Source organism: Ranitomeya variabilis, chromosome 7 (genome assembly GCF_051348905.1).
Source record: "Ranitomeya variabilis isolate aRanVar5 chromosome 7, aRanVar5.hap1, whole genome shotgun sequence".
NCBI classification, from domain to species: domain Eukaryota; kingdom Metazoa; phylum Chordata; class Amphibia; order Anura; family Dendrobatidae; genus Ranitomeya; species Ranitomeya variabilis.
The window spans coordinates 210,519,431-210,536,565 of NC_135238.1; the positions used below are offsets into that span (position 1 = coordinate 210,519,431).

Genomic DNA, 17,135 nt, shown 5'->3' on the forward strand with positions numbered 1-17,135 from the left:
CTGCTCTAGAGGAGATCTGCATGGAGGAATGGGCCAAAATACCAACAACAGTGTGTGGCAACCTTGTGAAGACTTACAAAAAACGTTTAACCTCTGTCATTGCCAACAATGGATATATTACAAAGTATTGAGATGAAATTTTGTTTCTGACCAAATACTTATTTTCCACCATAAAATGCAAATAAAATGATAAAAAAAACAGACAATGTGATTTTCTGGATTTTTTTTGCTCAGTTTGTCTCCCATAGTTGAGGTCTACCTATGATGTAAATTACAGACGCCTCTCATCTTTTTAAGTGGTGGAACTTGCACTATTGCTGACTGACTAAATACTTTTTTGCCCCACTGTATCTCAGGCCTGGATAGTTCACAACTAGTGAGGAGGAAACTTGCTCGGATATCGTCTTATCCGAGCATGCTCAGGTGTTATTTGAGTGTCTTCGGGTTGCTCGTATATTATGTTCGAGTCCCTGCTGCTGCATGATTTGTGGCTGTTAGACAGCCTGAACACATGCGGGGATTACCTGTTTGTTAGGGAATATTCACATGTGTTCAGGCTGTCTAACAGCTGCAAATCATGCAGCAGCAAGGACTCGAACATAATATGCGAGCAACCCGAAGACACTCAAATAACATCCGAGCATGCTCAGATAAGACAATAACATGGTGGTAGACTCGTTTTCAATCCTATGTCAAGAGAAGTTGGTGAGTAGTGATGAACGAGTGTACTCGTTGCTCGGGTTTTCCCAAGCACGCTCAGGTGGTCTTCGAGTATTTGTTAGTGTTCGGAGATTTAGTTTTCATCGTGGCAGCTGAATGATTTACAGCTACTAGCCAGGCTGAGTACATGTGGGGGTTGCCTGGTTGCTAGGGCCTGCCGGCCGCGACCAATCAGCATCGCGGGATTTCCGTGACAGACAGACAAACAGACAGACAGACAAGCAGATGGAAGTGCCCCTTAGATGATTATATATATAGAAGAGTTTGTATTTTATCATTATGGCCAGTTTGTATTCAGTTTTCTGGAGGTTTACCTCAAGGCCGTTCCCGGGGATTGGGGAGGGCTGTCCATAGGGAAACCAGTGGAAGGCTTTAGGGGTATATTTAGTAGCTCTTTAGGGTTAAGAAATAGTTAAATGGTTTGGGACTAGCCCACATGGGAGAGGTTTACAGCAAATAAAAAGGGGAAGCACTTTCTGATGGGGAGTTCTGGAGAGTTCACAAGAGTCTCAGACAGTGGCAAGGTTTAAGTTCAAGTACAAGCTGCAATGGGCCATAACAGTACAAAGCTTCTAAACAGCAGGAGGGCGTACCGAGATCTCTGGACGGTCTGGGGCCTATGGCCCGGAAGAGGCATTGGAATCCATGTCTCATTCTATCCTAAGAGAAAGAGGCTGGTTGGGGAAGAGCAAGAGGAAATGATGGTGGGCTTCAGGAAAGCTTGGTTGCTGGACAGGGAGTCACTAGTGCCCACATGATATTTTGAGGTTAGGACAGTTCGGGCCGACTGGACACAAGACACAAGATATATATTGTGAAATGGGAACCATAACCCGAGGGGTGTGATGCACAGTCGGGTGACGCAGGACCAGGGGCTCCTTTGCTGTCCCTAACACTAGGGGGCGGCCTAGCTCGCCCTGCTCCCCGGGATACTTCTGATGGCGAAGATGTCAGGGCTCGACCCTTGCCTTATCTCATATGTAATATTAAGCCGTTAGTTTAGTAAAGATTTGTGACTTTGAGGGTATGTTCGTACAAAGCCCAATTTTGTCTTTTTTGCATATTACAGTATCAACATTGAGGATGAGATCAGTCTGGAGTCTGGACGTTCACTGAAGAAGGGACCGAAGAAAAGACCATAATGTCCCTACGAAACGATTTACACTATTTCAGGGTTTTTCCTCTTCATATTGATACCAACCATCACCGCTCAAATAGAGATGTAGCAGAGCTGAGTTTTACAATTTAATGCAATGTAAAAGTCCGACTATGAGATATAACGGTGCATCAAGCAAAATGACCAACTCAGCCCCGGTGCATTGACATCTTAAGCTCTGCTGTTCCTCCTCATTTTTATGTCTTGTTATTGGAGCCTATTTGCTGGCAGCAGCAGAACATGTTTTATGACGTTAAGTAGCCACTAATGTCTTTTAGGTCCCATGTCTGTTTATTAAGTTACATGTTATCAATAATCTGAGCCCGGTAATATTTGTCTGCTGGATTCTGTGACCGTCAATCATCCTTCTTATTGGCAGTCATCCTTTTAGTCATTGCCTTTAAGGCTTAGTATATAGGACGGGTCAGTCCGCTGTCGTCTCTACCTCTATCCCTGCTGAATCTCACATGATGATAAACTGGAGTGAAACAGGACAAGATGCCGAAAACAGAGAAAAATAACCAGGAAACGGAAGCATCAAGAATGAAGAACGCGCAGATGACACCAAACAGCCGGCTGGAACAGGTACGGACGATGACTACCGCTGAGATGATGACTACTACAATGAGGTTATTATTATATTCATATTACACTTTTTCCATCATTTTCTGCTGTAGGTTGATGTAGACGATGGACAGTTACTGATTGAGGAGGATGAGAAGGATACAAAGTTTTCTAGTAATGTCTTCTGGGCAGGGTTCAACTTAATCAATGCCATCCTGGGCACAGGAATGATCGGTAAGATCATCTACTACCGCATGCAGTTTATACTGATAGAATAATATGCATCCACCCGGAGATCCACTTATTCTCATTCATTGGTTTAATACAAACCATGTTTTAAGAAAAACTCCAAGTTATAGCAGGGGATTAGCAGCCATGGTACCATGTTACCTAAAAGGCCCCTGAACTCCAATGCAAAATTTGCCCCAGGTCTTCGAAATAGTAAATGTCATTTATTATTCTGTGCCCAAAAAAGTGATGGTAGCTCCAAGAGGCCCTTTAAGACACCTGGTTTTTGAGAAACCTAATACTTACACCCCATATATAATATATAAACATATAGGAGATATAAATATATATATATATATATAAATATATATAAATGAATAAAAAGATATAAATATATAAATATATATCTAATATCCGTTATCCAGGTCATTACAGATGGCAATATAGATTTACCCTTCCTATCGAGAAGGCTAAAAGGCAGACATTCATCCGTGCGTTTTGCTGCAAAATATTGTTGGTCAAATTGCAACATTTAATTGTCCTAAATGACTATGCCAGTTTTATCATTTTTTTATACTGCAGTTATTAAACCATTTTTTAGCATTTACAACTAACCTTGAAAAAAGAAAGACAGTAAAGGGAGTGTGATTAACCTCTTGGCATGATGTGCGACATATTTCTAATTGAATTTCTAGATAAAAGTTAAAAAAAAAAAAGTGGTCTATTCTATATGGGCTACAACTGTTCTACAGGAGACGTGGAACAAATACATTTATGTTTCACCCGTTTTTAATTGGTCACAATTTGCGCAAAATTCTACATGAACATGCAACATTTGTCGCACTAGTCTCACGCTCTTTTCTCACATTGGGGAGTGCCTTGATTACTATATTTTAAAAGATGCAATTTTCAAAAAGAATCTTTTGCAATTAGTGCAAACTGTTATCATTAACATGCGACATCTGACACTTTGGTCTCCCAGTCTTAAAAATGGGAAGTCTATTACATGTTTAAAAAGTGGTGCCGGTGTAATTTGTGCCAAATTTTATAGTTAAGGCATTAGCAAATTAGCCATTGTTGTTAAATGTTATACAAAATGTAATTAAAATATAATATATGGGCATGATTTGAATCAGAAAAGCAATGACGCATCCAAAAATTATCATGTGGATATTTTTCTTGGCATCTGGTTGTGATTTTGAAAGTCCCATTAACCCATGCTAATCGATTTGTATGCATTTTATATTACTAGGTTTGCCGTATTCTATGAAATTGGCTGGATTGCCATTGGGAATTTTACTTTTGTTTGGAGTGGCCTTTGTTACCGGTAGGTAAAAATGGAATTGATTTCTTCTCTAAAAAATGAATAATGGTTTTTACTCACTTAAGATGTCTTTTTTAGTTAAAATCTCTTTAAAATATTTTGGTTTTCATAAATATATATATTCCCAAAGAAATGAAAATTCAAGACTATCTTTTCTTTGAACTCTGCAAGGTTGCGGGTGTTTTGGGTGTTACTTTCCTACTGCTGAGGAGGAGGAAAATGAGCGGAGGTGGTGAATTCCTATAAGTTGAGAAGTCCGTTATTGTGGCTGCTGCTTCATATCCCCTCTATCTTTATGGCCAAAACTTTTTAGACTGACACAAATTTTAGTTTTCACAAATTTTGCTCCTTCAATGTTTTTCATTCTGTTAGTCAGATGTTTCTATGGCTACTAAAGTACAACTATCAGCATTTCATATTTTTTAAAAACTTTTATTGACAAATACATCAAGTTAATGCAAAGTCTCAATATTTACAGCGTTTATTCTTATCTTTCAAGATTTTTGCAATTTGCCCTGGCAGCTGGAAAACAGCTTCTGGGCCAAATCCTGACCAATGGCAACACCTTGTTACCCAATCAGGGCTTGGAGCTAATCACAATTTTTTTGTTTGTTCTCCTGCTTTTTGAGATTGACCTTGGGTTCTCGATGAAGTTGAGATCTGGGGAATTTTCTGTCCATGGGCCCTGTTGTTCTCAAAGTCACTTAGTTATCACTTTTGCCCTGTGATGTAGTCTCCATCATTCTGAAGGAGGCTTCATCAGAGAAAATAACTTTACCCCAGTCCTCTAAAGTCAAATCCCTGTACTTCCTGACAAGTTATTTTCTCTGATGAAACTGACTCACAATTTTGCCTAAGATCACTGCTACGAATAAAGAATGGGATCTAAGCATCCTCCAAGAGGAACTTCTCCCAACAATCCAGGATCAATTTTGCGATGCCCAATGCTTTTCCATCATGATGGAGACCATGCCATAAGGCAAAAGTGATAACTAAGTGGCTCGTAGATTATAAAAAAAGGAAATTTTGGGTCAATGGCCAAAAAAACTTTCCCAGATCTCAATCCCATTGGGAACCTGTGGTCAATCCTCAAAACGTGGGAGGAAAAACAGAAACACAGAAATTCTGATAAACTCCAAGAATGGGTTAGACAAGAATACGTGGTCATCAGTCAGAATTTTGCCCAGAAGCTAAGACTCAGCTGCCATGGCGAAGTTCGGAAGTCTGGAAAAATAAGGGTCAACATTGTAGACATTGAGACTTTTCAAAAGCTTGATGTATTGGTAAATAGAAGCTTAAAAAGGTATGAAATGCTTATAATTGTACTTCAGTAACCATAGACACATCTGACTAATGATCTAAAAACACTGAAGCAGCAAAACTTTGTGAAAAACAGAATTTGAGTCAGTCTCAAAACTTTTGACCATGACTGTAGCGCTGCTGAGAAACTGAACACTTGCTGCTAGGCTCCCTCACGAATTATGGCTGATGGTTTGGGGATCCCACACCTTATTTTTATTTAGCGCTCGCACAACCTACATGCACAATACACATGTAATGAGTAATGAACACATAAAACACACTGGGAATGCTCTGGTGAGATGCCTTCTGATTGTCATGCTGTCATTTCCTCCATTTTAGAATATATACATAGATATTGCTTGCTGCTTATCTCAGAGCTGAGTTTTGCTCTCGGGCTATCTAGCTCTATGGTGTACTGCACAAACATCTCTCAGAGAAATTATCTTGCCATAAATGAGTTAGAGGAACAGATCCCGGTCTTCTCTCCATTTGTAGACCCCCAGGGCAACAGACAGTGGAGACAAGGGGACTGGAACTAAAAATGTTACTCTGTTGAAAGGGTTTTAATTAATGGCTGTTAAGTCTCACGTTAAAGAGCAAATAAATAATGTAAAAATAGTTAATCTGCCAAAAAAAATGGCAAAAAAAGCAACATGTAAAAAATTTGTAATGTGCCAAAATAGAAAACGTGACAAAAAGCCAGAAGGAAAACATGGCAAATAGTGACAAAGTAAAAAAAGAGAAATGTGCCAGAAGAAAACATATAAAAAATATGGCAAATACATAAAATAGTTATGTGCCATGAAGATAACATGGCAAAAGTGCCAAATGCAAAAAAATAGCAATGTGCCAGGAAAAAAAGCATGGCAAAAAAGGAAAAATATAAAAAAAATTTAATGTGCCAAGAAGTAAACATGTCAAAAAGTGAAAGATATATAAAAAAAATCTTGTGTCAGGAAGAAAACAGCAAAAAGTAACAAACATAAAAAAAATGTGCTAAGAAAAAAACATGGTAAAGTTACACATGTAAAAAATCTTACTGTCCAAGCAAGAAAACATGGAAGTTTGTAACAAATGTATAAAAATAATAATGTGACAGGACAGGAAGAAAATGTGGTAGAATGTGACAATTATAAAAAATAGCAATCTACCAGTAAGAAAATGTGGTCACCTAAGGGATAACAAATATGGCGTCATCATGTGCAATTACCCTGCACCCAACCAAACATGGTGGGCACAGCAATAATATATAAGAAGGGTGCTAACATCTGTGCAAAAGGTTATTATATAAAAAAGATGAAAAAAGGCTGCACAAGGGGAAAAATAGTGCACAACCATATAAAGGCAATGATTTGTAAAATGTGGAAAGAATATGCCACTCCTGATGTTGCAAGAAAATGTGATTTTGTCCTGGGCATCACATCCCTTTAATACACAGCGCTGTTTCACCTATGTAATAGTGTTCAAAGTCTGAAGAAGGTCTTGTTGACCGAAACGTCATTTTGTTTTTCTGGATTTTGGTTCTCGTTGAAATCACTTTACTTTCAGTATCTAGTGTGCCGGATTCTTTCCTTATTTGATTCATGGATTGGTACTGTATGTTTATACAGAGTGACATATACTCCATCTATAGATTTGAATAATGTGTTAACTAATAAATCGACACAGACAAACAATGACAAACATTTAAAAATATACACAAATAAAATATGGGTGGGTATAATAGTCTAAAATAAACCCCACCAACAGGCAACAAAATAAAGGTACTCGGGGCCCCCCAAGATGAACAATAATTAGTCAATACATATAATATAACTTGTATCCTCAATAATTCCAGCAATTTGATAAAGGCAGATAACAAGAAAGAAAGCCCAAAGTGTTTGTTGCAAGTAAACTGCAATGTATAACCTCCCAAATAGAAAGTATTAATACAGGAAGACCTAGAGGAGGAATTGGTGTCGCCATGTGTATCGCTACCACCAAGTGTATCGCGAATTGTTTGAATTCTTCATATTCAGCAAATTCCTACAATTCTTCTATATAGTGATGAGCAAATTGATTTGTGTTGAATTTCTTGAGTCTCAGTTTTTGTAATGTTAGGCCATCACTGGGAACTTTATGTGCCCCCTACACTGATCAAGGACAAAGGATGAGGCTGTGCAGTCGTTCCTATCGCAGCAGGAGGCGTCTCTGTGGGAAATACTGTGCAGGATCAGCAGCACCAAGTAACTAGTGCTGTGACTTCTTCATTCTGAGGATTAATGACGGCTGCAGTCAGACCCCCGACTATTCAAAAGTGACTTCAGATGATGGGAATATTGCTTTAAAAAATAGGAAACTTTTAGTTACACAAAAAAAGTAAGCAAAAAAGTTTTCCCTGGTCCCGATGATGCAGTATTACAGTGCCGAAATGCTTGTATTTCCTGCCGCCGCACTATACAGAATACGTATGTAACAGATTACGCTTCACCATCTGTTTTGCAGATTATTCGATGATACTGCTGATTAGGGGAGGTGAGATGTCGGGCACTAGCACTTATCAAGCACTTGTCAGCAGGACGTTCGGATCTCCTGGATATCTGCTGGTGTCACTGCTGCAGTTTTTATATCCCTTTGCTGGTATGATTATTTTTGTTTCAGTCATTTGATCTAGGAAAAAATAAATTTAAAGATATGAAAACCAAATCAATTTCTAATCATATTATTATAATCGAAAGCAATTTTAACTGTAAAGTGTTGCGGAATACGGTGGCGATATGTAAATAAAATTATTACTAAATTTATATTATTATGAGATATTTTACAACAAATATCCTGCACTTCCCTTTAACCATTTATTTCACTTTCATTTTTCTTCAATTCATTTCCTTTTGGGTCCCTAAAAATAACATATCAATGACATATCAATAGAAATAGCTGAAGAAGAACTTTTTTCCTTCTTTAAAGAGGACTTGATACCGAGTCAGAGGTGGCCAGTTACTGCCATTCTTTATTCTCACTGTTCCCCACCGTACAACATTTTTTGACATTTTTTAAATCCACTAAACGTTTCCAGAGATTTGGGGCTTTTTATCCAGTGCTAATTTTCATGGTCTTTACAAAGGGGGCATTGCTCACAGGATCCTCTGGGGCGTGACTTAGGCTGCTCGGCTAAACTACCTTATAAGCAATGCCCCTTTATAAAGACCATAAAAATGAATGCTAAATATGAGGTCCATATTTCTGTAACCGTATGGTGGTATAAAAAAATGCACCGGGAATAAAATAAGAGCAACAAATACCGGTAACCCTTTTTTGACCTGGTGACAATTCCTCTATAGGGTCACTTTACACAACACTGGTAAACTGTGCTATGTCCAGTGCAGGTATTTAGGGGTCAGGGCTCAACACAAACAGAATTCTTATGCCATGCTCTGACCCCTCAGTCTTTGCACAAGTCATAACAGTTTAAGCAATTTTGCCTAAAATGTTCCTCTAGGATTAAAAAAATAGACGTACATGTATATTTATTTTATAGAGTTTTCTCATTATCTTTCTATGATGAGCTTTTCAAAAAGATCAGTTGAGGGCTGATATATTACTTTAAAGAGAACCCGACTGCAGATTTATACGGCCTGATCCAAGGTCAGCATGAATCGGGGACCAACTCTGTTACTGCAGTAATGTTTTAGAAAAAAAAACAAGTTTTAAAAGTGGTAAATTGACGATGCGACTAGGATGACTAGTCTGAGAAAGGTCCCCATCGGCTTCTCCCTACTTGGGGCAGGGAGAAGCCACTGAGGACCTGCCTCTTGAACTAGTCCTATCATTTATGGGCAGCTCTTAGAAGTATGTTTTCCCTGAAATGCCGCAGGATTTCATAGTCAAGCATTGCTGCCTGCAAAAACAGAGGTAGTGACTGATACCGGCTGCCCATGGTGCAGGCAGCATGAATCGACTGTTCAGGCTCAACAATATACTCAAGCGATAGTTCACCTTTTACATGTTGACCACAAGTAAGTGTTGTGTAAACTGCTCACATATATTGTTTATATGGAAAAATACCTTTCCTCTAGGCATGGCATATCCCTTGATGAGTGGAGCGAGAGATGGCCAGCCTTGCAAAAAAATATGATTTTGCGATACTCTATCTTATGATGTCTATGCAATATGTATATGACAATTCCGACCACCTCTCCACTCAAAGCTGCGTGCATCAAGACCTCATTCATTGTATATAATATACATATCTTGGAATACCCCTTTAACCGAATTCGAGCAAAGGTTAACAAGGTAGTGGGAGACATATTTGTACCAGCTTCATCGTTGACGAGGAAATGTAACAAACTCTGGCATTGCTGCCTCATTCTCTAAGGTATGTACATACAAGACATATCAATAATGGCTAACTGGGTAGCTGTAAAGATAAGAGAGTAGATCCCTGGGACTCTGGTCCAGCAGCCACATCATTAGTCCATGGCTGGTGGATGGGAGTCCTGTGAACTGCCTCTTACCTTCTTGCATCCCTAGGGCTTCTTCTAATTAGAAAGCCTGGTGTGACATCAGACTGGGCCTAGAAATGAGACGAGGCACCAGGGATTCAGGCAAGTAAGACATGGTTTGTAGGGTCCACCTGCCAGGGACTACTGACTTGGTCGCTGGATCAGGGTCCTGAGAATCGATTTGCTGATCTCTAGGTATTTGGTGATCATCTGTGGAAAGTGATTGGCTCAAAGTTTTAATCAGTTGCAATGAAACTCTAGGAATGGTTAAAAGGATCTATGAAAATGATTTGTCTATTAATGGTGGCCTTCAATACTTTTCAGCAATGATCAGCTACAATATCATCACAGGAGACATCTTGCCAAAAATATTTCAAAGAATCCCAGGAGGTGAGTTTCCTTGAACAACACAACTGCCATGTCCTCCCTGAGATTTTATGGGGAGATGTCTATCACATGTGAAGAAACTGTGGAATATTATTATATTTGCGGAATAGTTCAAAAATTAAGAACTTTTCCCTCATGTCTGTACTCGCCTATGATGTGTTAAAAGCTTATGATTTTCTATGTGTTTATAAAAAAAATAACATTTGGTTGTAACTTATAATAAAGGCAGAAAAATTCTAACAAAACATTCAGAAAAAAGGGAATGCAACCAAAAGCATCCCAGAATATATAAATATGTCCAAAAGCTTCCTACGAGACTGAGAGCCTAGTTTTATACTGCCATACTGAGGTATTCTAGTATATAAAAGAAGCTATCATATGATCACAAAGAAAAAAAAAAACAGAGAAGCCAGCACTGCTAATGGTCAGAACGCAATACAAATGGTGCACATGCACCTACTGAATTCTAACTGTAGTTCAAATATGAGACATTTAGCAAATAATTGATCAATTTTTTGAGCTACCCCGCCACATCATATGATCACAGGTTCAAAAAATGAAGTAAAAAAATATTTTAAAAATATAAACCACCCCCCTTTTTCCAAAAACACAAGAAAATAAACATATAAAAAATGTATGTATCCCAAAATGGTATTGACAAAAACTTCAGCTAGCCTCACAAAATAACAAACTCTGGCACAGCTCGATTGATCCCGAAAGGTTACGATGCCCCAAAATTGATGAAATATTGTGAGTCACTTCAATAAATTTGGTGCAAAAAATGACAACGTCACCTCAATTAAGACTCAATTAAAAAATTCCCCCCCATGATAAAGTCCCGTTAGTGTTTTCTCAATGTAAGGCTGATTTCTTAAAAATGTCTTTGCTTCTCCTACCCATTAAATAGTGTAGTGCGGACAGCACATAGATGACATCCATGTGCTGCCTATTTTTTTACGAGGCCATTGACTTGTATTGGCGACTTTGATCCACAACACAGATCAAAATAAGTTTGATTGTTTTTTTTACAGACAAATCGGTCTATAGAAAAATACAGACATGTGAGCAGCACCATAGACTATAATAAGTATGTAGTTTATGACTGGAAAACCAAGACAGAACCCAGTATGAAGAAAATCTCACATGTAAAACTGCTGTAACTAAAGAACCTAAAGTATACGTCAAATATAAACTCTGTTTCTGGAAGGACTGTGTTTCACATGCTGGGCAGCAAATGAATCGGAGTGCAACAGAAAACATGGCAGCGTCTCAAGAGCAGATCTATGTCCTAGATAGGGGGTAATGACAGCTCTACCTTTTATTAGAGAGGCAGACAGTCAACTATAAATAGAGGCAATGTATGTGAGTCGGGAGAGGAATTAGCAGAAATTATAATCTTGCAGTCCAAACACTGGCGGTATTAAAACAAAGGTGCAGAACAGGCAGGGCAAGATACTAAGCTGAAAAATAGTGACTTCTGCCCTTAGCTATGGTGGTATAATCTGATGTGTATTCTCACACATATAGTTAGTTTCTTAGCTTTTTATACCATTTTAAAGTTTAAAGAAAAAAAACTGCACATTTCAAATTATAAAACTTGTTCTGACCTTTTTTTGCATGCAGTTACTCCAGGAAGCATACTTGCTGACCGCCGCTTTGCTATCTTGAGCACTACGGTCGTTATCACTCTTCCTATTGCATTATACAGAAACATGCAACGTCTAGGAAAGGTATTGATATACATCTTTTATAGAACTATGATTCTTGCTGAAAGTCTTTATGAGTTGTGTATATTCAAGCTTCTTAATCATCAAAGATCATATGTCTTAGTAAAGGTTCCTCTGCAGTTCTCTGTTACCAGAATTAGTTACAGCTCTGACAGTGGCTTATCTCTTGAAGAACAAATTAGTCTGGCATTAAAATTAATGCTGCTGAACCTTGACATTCCCCGACATTAGTTGGGCTCCTATACACATTAGATTGTTGTCGATCTTGTCCATATTGGTGGTTTTGCCCAACTTTTGTCTAACGTGTATGGAACCTTAAGGTTGATACTAAAACTAATGTACTGTAGGTGTCTGTATATATTAATCAATCTTCCCCTTATTATGGAGTTCTGACTTAATTGATGGTGGTCCCAGTTTAAAACCTTTAAACATTAACCAGTGTGGCTGCAAAGAACTTTGCTCCTTCCTGAGGATCTGGCACATCCACACCCTACAAAAGCAGTCTATTGCATTTAATGGATAATATGCATTTCTTTATTTTTCCTGTGATGGTGCGGCAACAAAAATGGAACACTTGGTGCCAGTTTCCCATCATTTTGCAGCTATGTACTCGGGGTAAAATCCTGCAGGTAGTATATGAAAGAAGACAATCCCTTGTGGGGTCCTGATTTATAGGGTGGGCCTAGGAGCTGAGTCCTCGCCATACATGGCAGGTACCAACTGCATTATACAGCTGGCAACAGCCTGTAACTTCTACAATTGGAGCTCTCTCAGGACCATGCATGTTAACCCCTTTAGATGTGGCGGTCAATTTCAACCACACCATCTAAGCGGTTAGATAGAGATGATCTTCTGTCCCTGTCATCTCTACACCCACTCTTACCTCTGAGCCAATGCTGTCGTTATGGCTGTCTGTGCCCTAGGGAAGGTCTCCAGTGTCAGCTATGTTGATACTCCTATGAAGCCTAGCCTTCCTCTGGATCAAAAGGTTAAGTCATAGGTTGAAGTCAATGAACTTCTGTCTTTTGGTAACCTTAAAATTTTGAAACTATCTAGCCCTTAGAGTGGACGACATAAAAAATTCCAGAAAATCAGTTTTTCAAATGCCAAATATCTGTTACCAAAGTGCAATGTAATGGTGTCAGTCCATGTAATCTGAGTTTGGATTGATTATGTTTTGCCCCCTGTAGGTTTCTCTCATGTCCCTAGTCTTTACAGTAATCGTCCTGCTGATAGTTATCACTCGATCATCATCATTAGCTGCGACAATGTAAGTCTTCACTTTGTTCATAATGGAAATTAATACATTGAATATCGGCATGTAACTTCCTACAATAAACAAGACATTGTAATATTTTATATGACAGTACAGGGATCATAGGTTACATGGATTTATTGGCTGAAATGTAGAGATTTCTTTATCTGAATTTGACGTTCATAGTTGCCAATAATCCTGAATTTGACATGACTGCCCCAATTTTTCAGATCCGATCCTGGCAAATTCAACACTGTCTCTGGTCACAGGTTGGTGGGCTATAGTTCATGTGAACTCCGTCTAAAAGTGGCGTGGATGGTTTGAGGGCATTAATCCGGAATGAGGACTGAGGGGTCTTTTCCTCCAAAACCAATATTTGTAAATGTGCGAATTGTTTTATTTTTCTCCTGAGTTTCTATCCTTAAATGATCTCTTTTACTGAGTTTTTCAGCACTATAAAGATGCTCGGTTTTCTGCAAAACGTTCAGAATTGAAAACATTCATAGAATTTAAAGTATCAGCAATGGTGTCCTTGTTGTCATGGAAATATAACATACTGAGAATTATTTTGTCAGATATAAACAATCATTATTTCCTAAGAAAAGAACCAAACTTTTCATCAAATTCAAGGACAATCCTGGAACATATGTTGCAGTGGTTGCACAACTCTAAATCTTGAAAGTTACTAAAGAGGGACACATACAGAAATTTTTATTTTATGTTAAGTCTTTTCCCCAACCTCTCCCTGTCCTTTACATGTGTCCACATAGGAATATTGTTCATAGTGAAGCCCTTTAGTGTTTCCACACAGTGAAATACCCTTATCATTACTGCCATGGCACAAAAAACACAGTATAGTGCCCCGTGAGTGCCACACACAGTATAATGCAGAATCCAATTTCTCATTGCAACTCTACACAGTACTATGCCCATACAGCCCCCAAACATAATATGATTCCCACAACACATTATGAATGCCTTCACAGCACCCACACAATATAATGTTCCAGAACCCCCCCACACACAGTACGATGACCACCACAGCTTCCCACATAGTATGATGCCCCTAAAGCAGCCCTCCAACACGGTATTGTGTCTCCACACAGTATTATGCCCCCAACCACCCTATACAGTATAATGCCCCCACACTGTATTATGCCTTTCCAGCACCCTCACACAGTATAATGCCCCAGCAGCCCCCTACACACAGTATGATGGCTGCACAGCTTCCCACACAGTATGATGCCCTCAACCCCTCCCACACAGTATAATGCCCCCACACAGTATTATGCCTTCACAGCACCCCCACACAGTGTAATGCCCCAGTACCCGCACACAGTATGATGTCTTCACAGCACCCCCACACATTATAATGTCCCTGCAGCTCCCTCACACAGTATGATGGCCCCACAGCTTCCCACATACTATGATGACTCCACAAATCTCCAAAACAGTATAATGACCCCACACCGTATTATGCCTTCACAGCACCCCCACACAGTATAATGCCCCAGTACCCCCACACACAGTATGATGCCTTAACAACACCCCACACAGTATAATACCCCAGCAGCCCCCACACACAGTATGATGCCCCCACAACTCCCAACGGAGTATAATGCCCCCACACAGTATGATGCCTTCACAGCACCTCCACACAGTACAACACCCCAGTACCCTCCCACACACAGTATGTTGGTACCCACAGCTCCCCACTTAGTATGATGCCCCCAGGGTACATTCCCCCACACACTAATAATGCCCTAATTTCCTCCCACTTAGTTTGTTACCCTTATAGTCCCACACAGACATAGTATGATTCCCACCACAACTCCACCATACATTATGATTCCCCCTACAATACCTCCCACATACAGCATGATGCCCCGACAGTCCACTTACCGGACCTCATACAAGCATCCCACTTGCCTGCATACCTGCTCCTCAACTGCCTAGCTGCTTCTACTGTCACTTCACGTGACCTGATAATGTCACATGACTGATAGTCCATCAGTCTTTATAAGGACTGAAATTTTCCGCATGGATCTGACCGCTCTCTGCTCCATCGTTGCGTTCAATTGTATCTGTGCTCTAAGGACACAGATATAGTTGAAGTCAGGACATGCCCCCAACCCACCGAGACAGAGTGACGGCTCTCCAAATTCAGCACTATCCTGCTAGATCCAGTATATTTGGGAGGTATGGATTTGTCCAGTTAAATAACATTGATGATGGATCCAAATAATAGGTTGTCAACATCAAATCAGTGGGGGTCTGACATTTGGCACCCCCACCACTCAGCTGTTCTAAGTTCTGACAGAGAATGGATGTAAACACATGGAACGGAGTTGCACTGTGTAGATCCATATAATATGTAGCAGTCACATCTTGGTGCTGCTGCACATACATTTCCAGGTACAGCTCTTAGGGTCCCTTTCCACTTGCGAGATAAAAAACGGTCCGTAATCTGGACCGAAAAAACGGATGGAACGTATGCGATTTTCATGCGAGTGTCATGCGAGTACAATGCGATTTTTAATCGCATCATCCGTTTTTTATAATCGCATCATCCGTATGACATCCGTATTACTGTCCGATTTGTACGCACCGGTGTCCTTTGAAAAGCCGGCAATTCAGCGCAGTGTACAGTAAAATCACACTGACAGGTTAGAATAGACTAGATATATACACATAGAATAGGTATATATACATATATATATGTCAGTGAGACACCTATATATGTATATTTATATTTAATGCAGCGCAAGATAGCATAAAAGCCGCTAATTCAATTGCCGGCTTTTAATTTCTCCTTCCCAAACCCGACAGGATATGAGACATGGTTTACATACAGTAAACCATCTCATATCCCCCTTTTTTTTGCATATTCCACACTACTAATGTTAGTAGTGTGTATGTGCAAAATTTCAGCGCTGTAGCTATTAAATTTAAGGGTTAACTCGCGGAAAAAATTGGCGTGGGCTCCCGCGCAATTTTCTCCGCCAGAGCGGTAAAGCCAGTGACTGAGGGCAGATATTAATAGCCAGGAGAGGGTCCATGGTTATTGCCCCCCCCCGGCTACAAACATCTGCCCCCAGCCACCCCAGAAAAGGCACATCTGGAAGATGCGCCTATTCTGGCACTTGGCCACTCTCTTCCGACTCCCTGTAGCGGTGGGATATGGGGTAATGAAGGGTTAATGCCACCTTGCTATTGGAAGGTGACATTAAGCCAGATTAATAATGGAGAGGCGTCAATTATGACACCTATCCATTATTAATCCAATTGTAGGAAAGGGTTAAAAAACACACACACACATGATTACAAAGTAGTTTAATGAAATAAAGACAGCGGTTGTTGTAATAATTTATTGCTCTCTCAATCCATCAGGAACACCCTCGCTTGGCAACATAATAAACGCACAAGATACATACCCTCAGATGTCCGATCATGTCCCACGATGTAATCCATCTGAAGGGGTTAACTAATATTACAGGCAGGAGCCCTGCAAATGCAGCTGTGCTCCGTGCTTGTAATTCCCCTGCGAATGAATGAAATGTAGGTCATTGACCTACATTTCCCTCAGTCGCGGTGATGCGCCCCCTGGTGGATGTCCTCATATGACCTGGAGCGTGGGAAAAAGTTCCCAGGCTGCAGTTTATGAGAACATCCACCAGAGGGCGCCTCACCGCGACTCAATGTAAGTACAGATCCTGCTTTCCTTTCAGCACCCGGGGGATTACAGGCACCAGTGAGTGGTTTATCGCAGCTCGTGCCTGTAATATTAGTTAACCCCTTCAGATGGATTACCTCGTGGGACATGATCGGACATCAGAAGGTATGTATCTTGTGCGGTTATTATGTTGCCAAGCGAGGGTGTTGCTGATGGATTGAGAGAGCAATAAATTATTACAACAACCGCTGTGTTTATTTCATTAAACTACTTTTAAATCATGTGTGTGTGTGTTTTTTAACCCTTTCCTACAATTGG

The 17,135-nt window shown here is 39.9% G+C and overlaps 1 protein-coding gene across 1 annotated transcript in view; it reads left to right on the forward strand.

Annotated features, from left to right (window-relative positions):
- The first annotated feature begins 1,884 nt into the window (after positions 1–1,884).
- The window catches only part of SLC38A11 (solute carrier family 38 member 11), a 43,821-nt gene continuing 28,570 nt past the window's right edge, over positions 1,885–17,135 (forward strand). Inside the window, exons 1-7 of the mRNA XM_077275150.1 lie at positions 1,885–2,461; positions 2,554–2,674; positions 3,921–3,995; positions 7,779–7,913; positions 10,100–10,165; positions 11,786–11,892; positions 13,080–13,159. Of these exons, the coding sequence (XP_077131265.1) occupies positions 2,375–2,461; positions 2,554–2,674; positions 3,921–3,995; positions 7,779–7,913; positions 10,100–10,165; positions 11,786–11,892; positions 13,080–13,159 (671 nt within the window). The 5' untranslated portion in view covers positions 1,885–2,374. The remainder of the gene's footprint in view (positions 2,462–2,553; positions 2,675–3,920; positions 3,996–7,778; positions 7,914–10,099; positions 10,166–11,785; positions 11,893–13,079; positions 13,160–17,135) is intronic.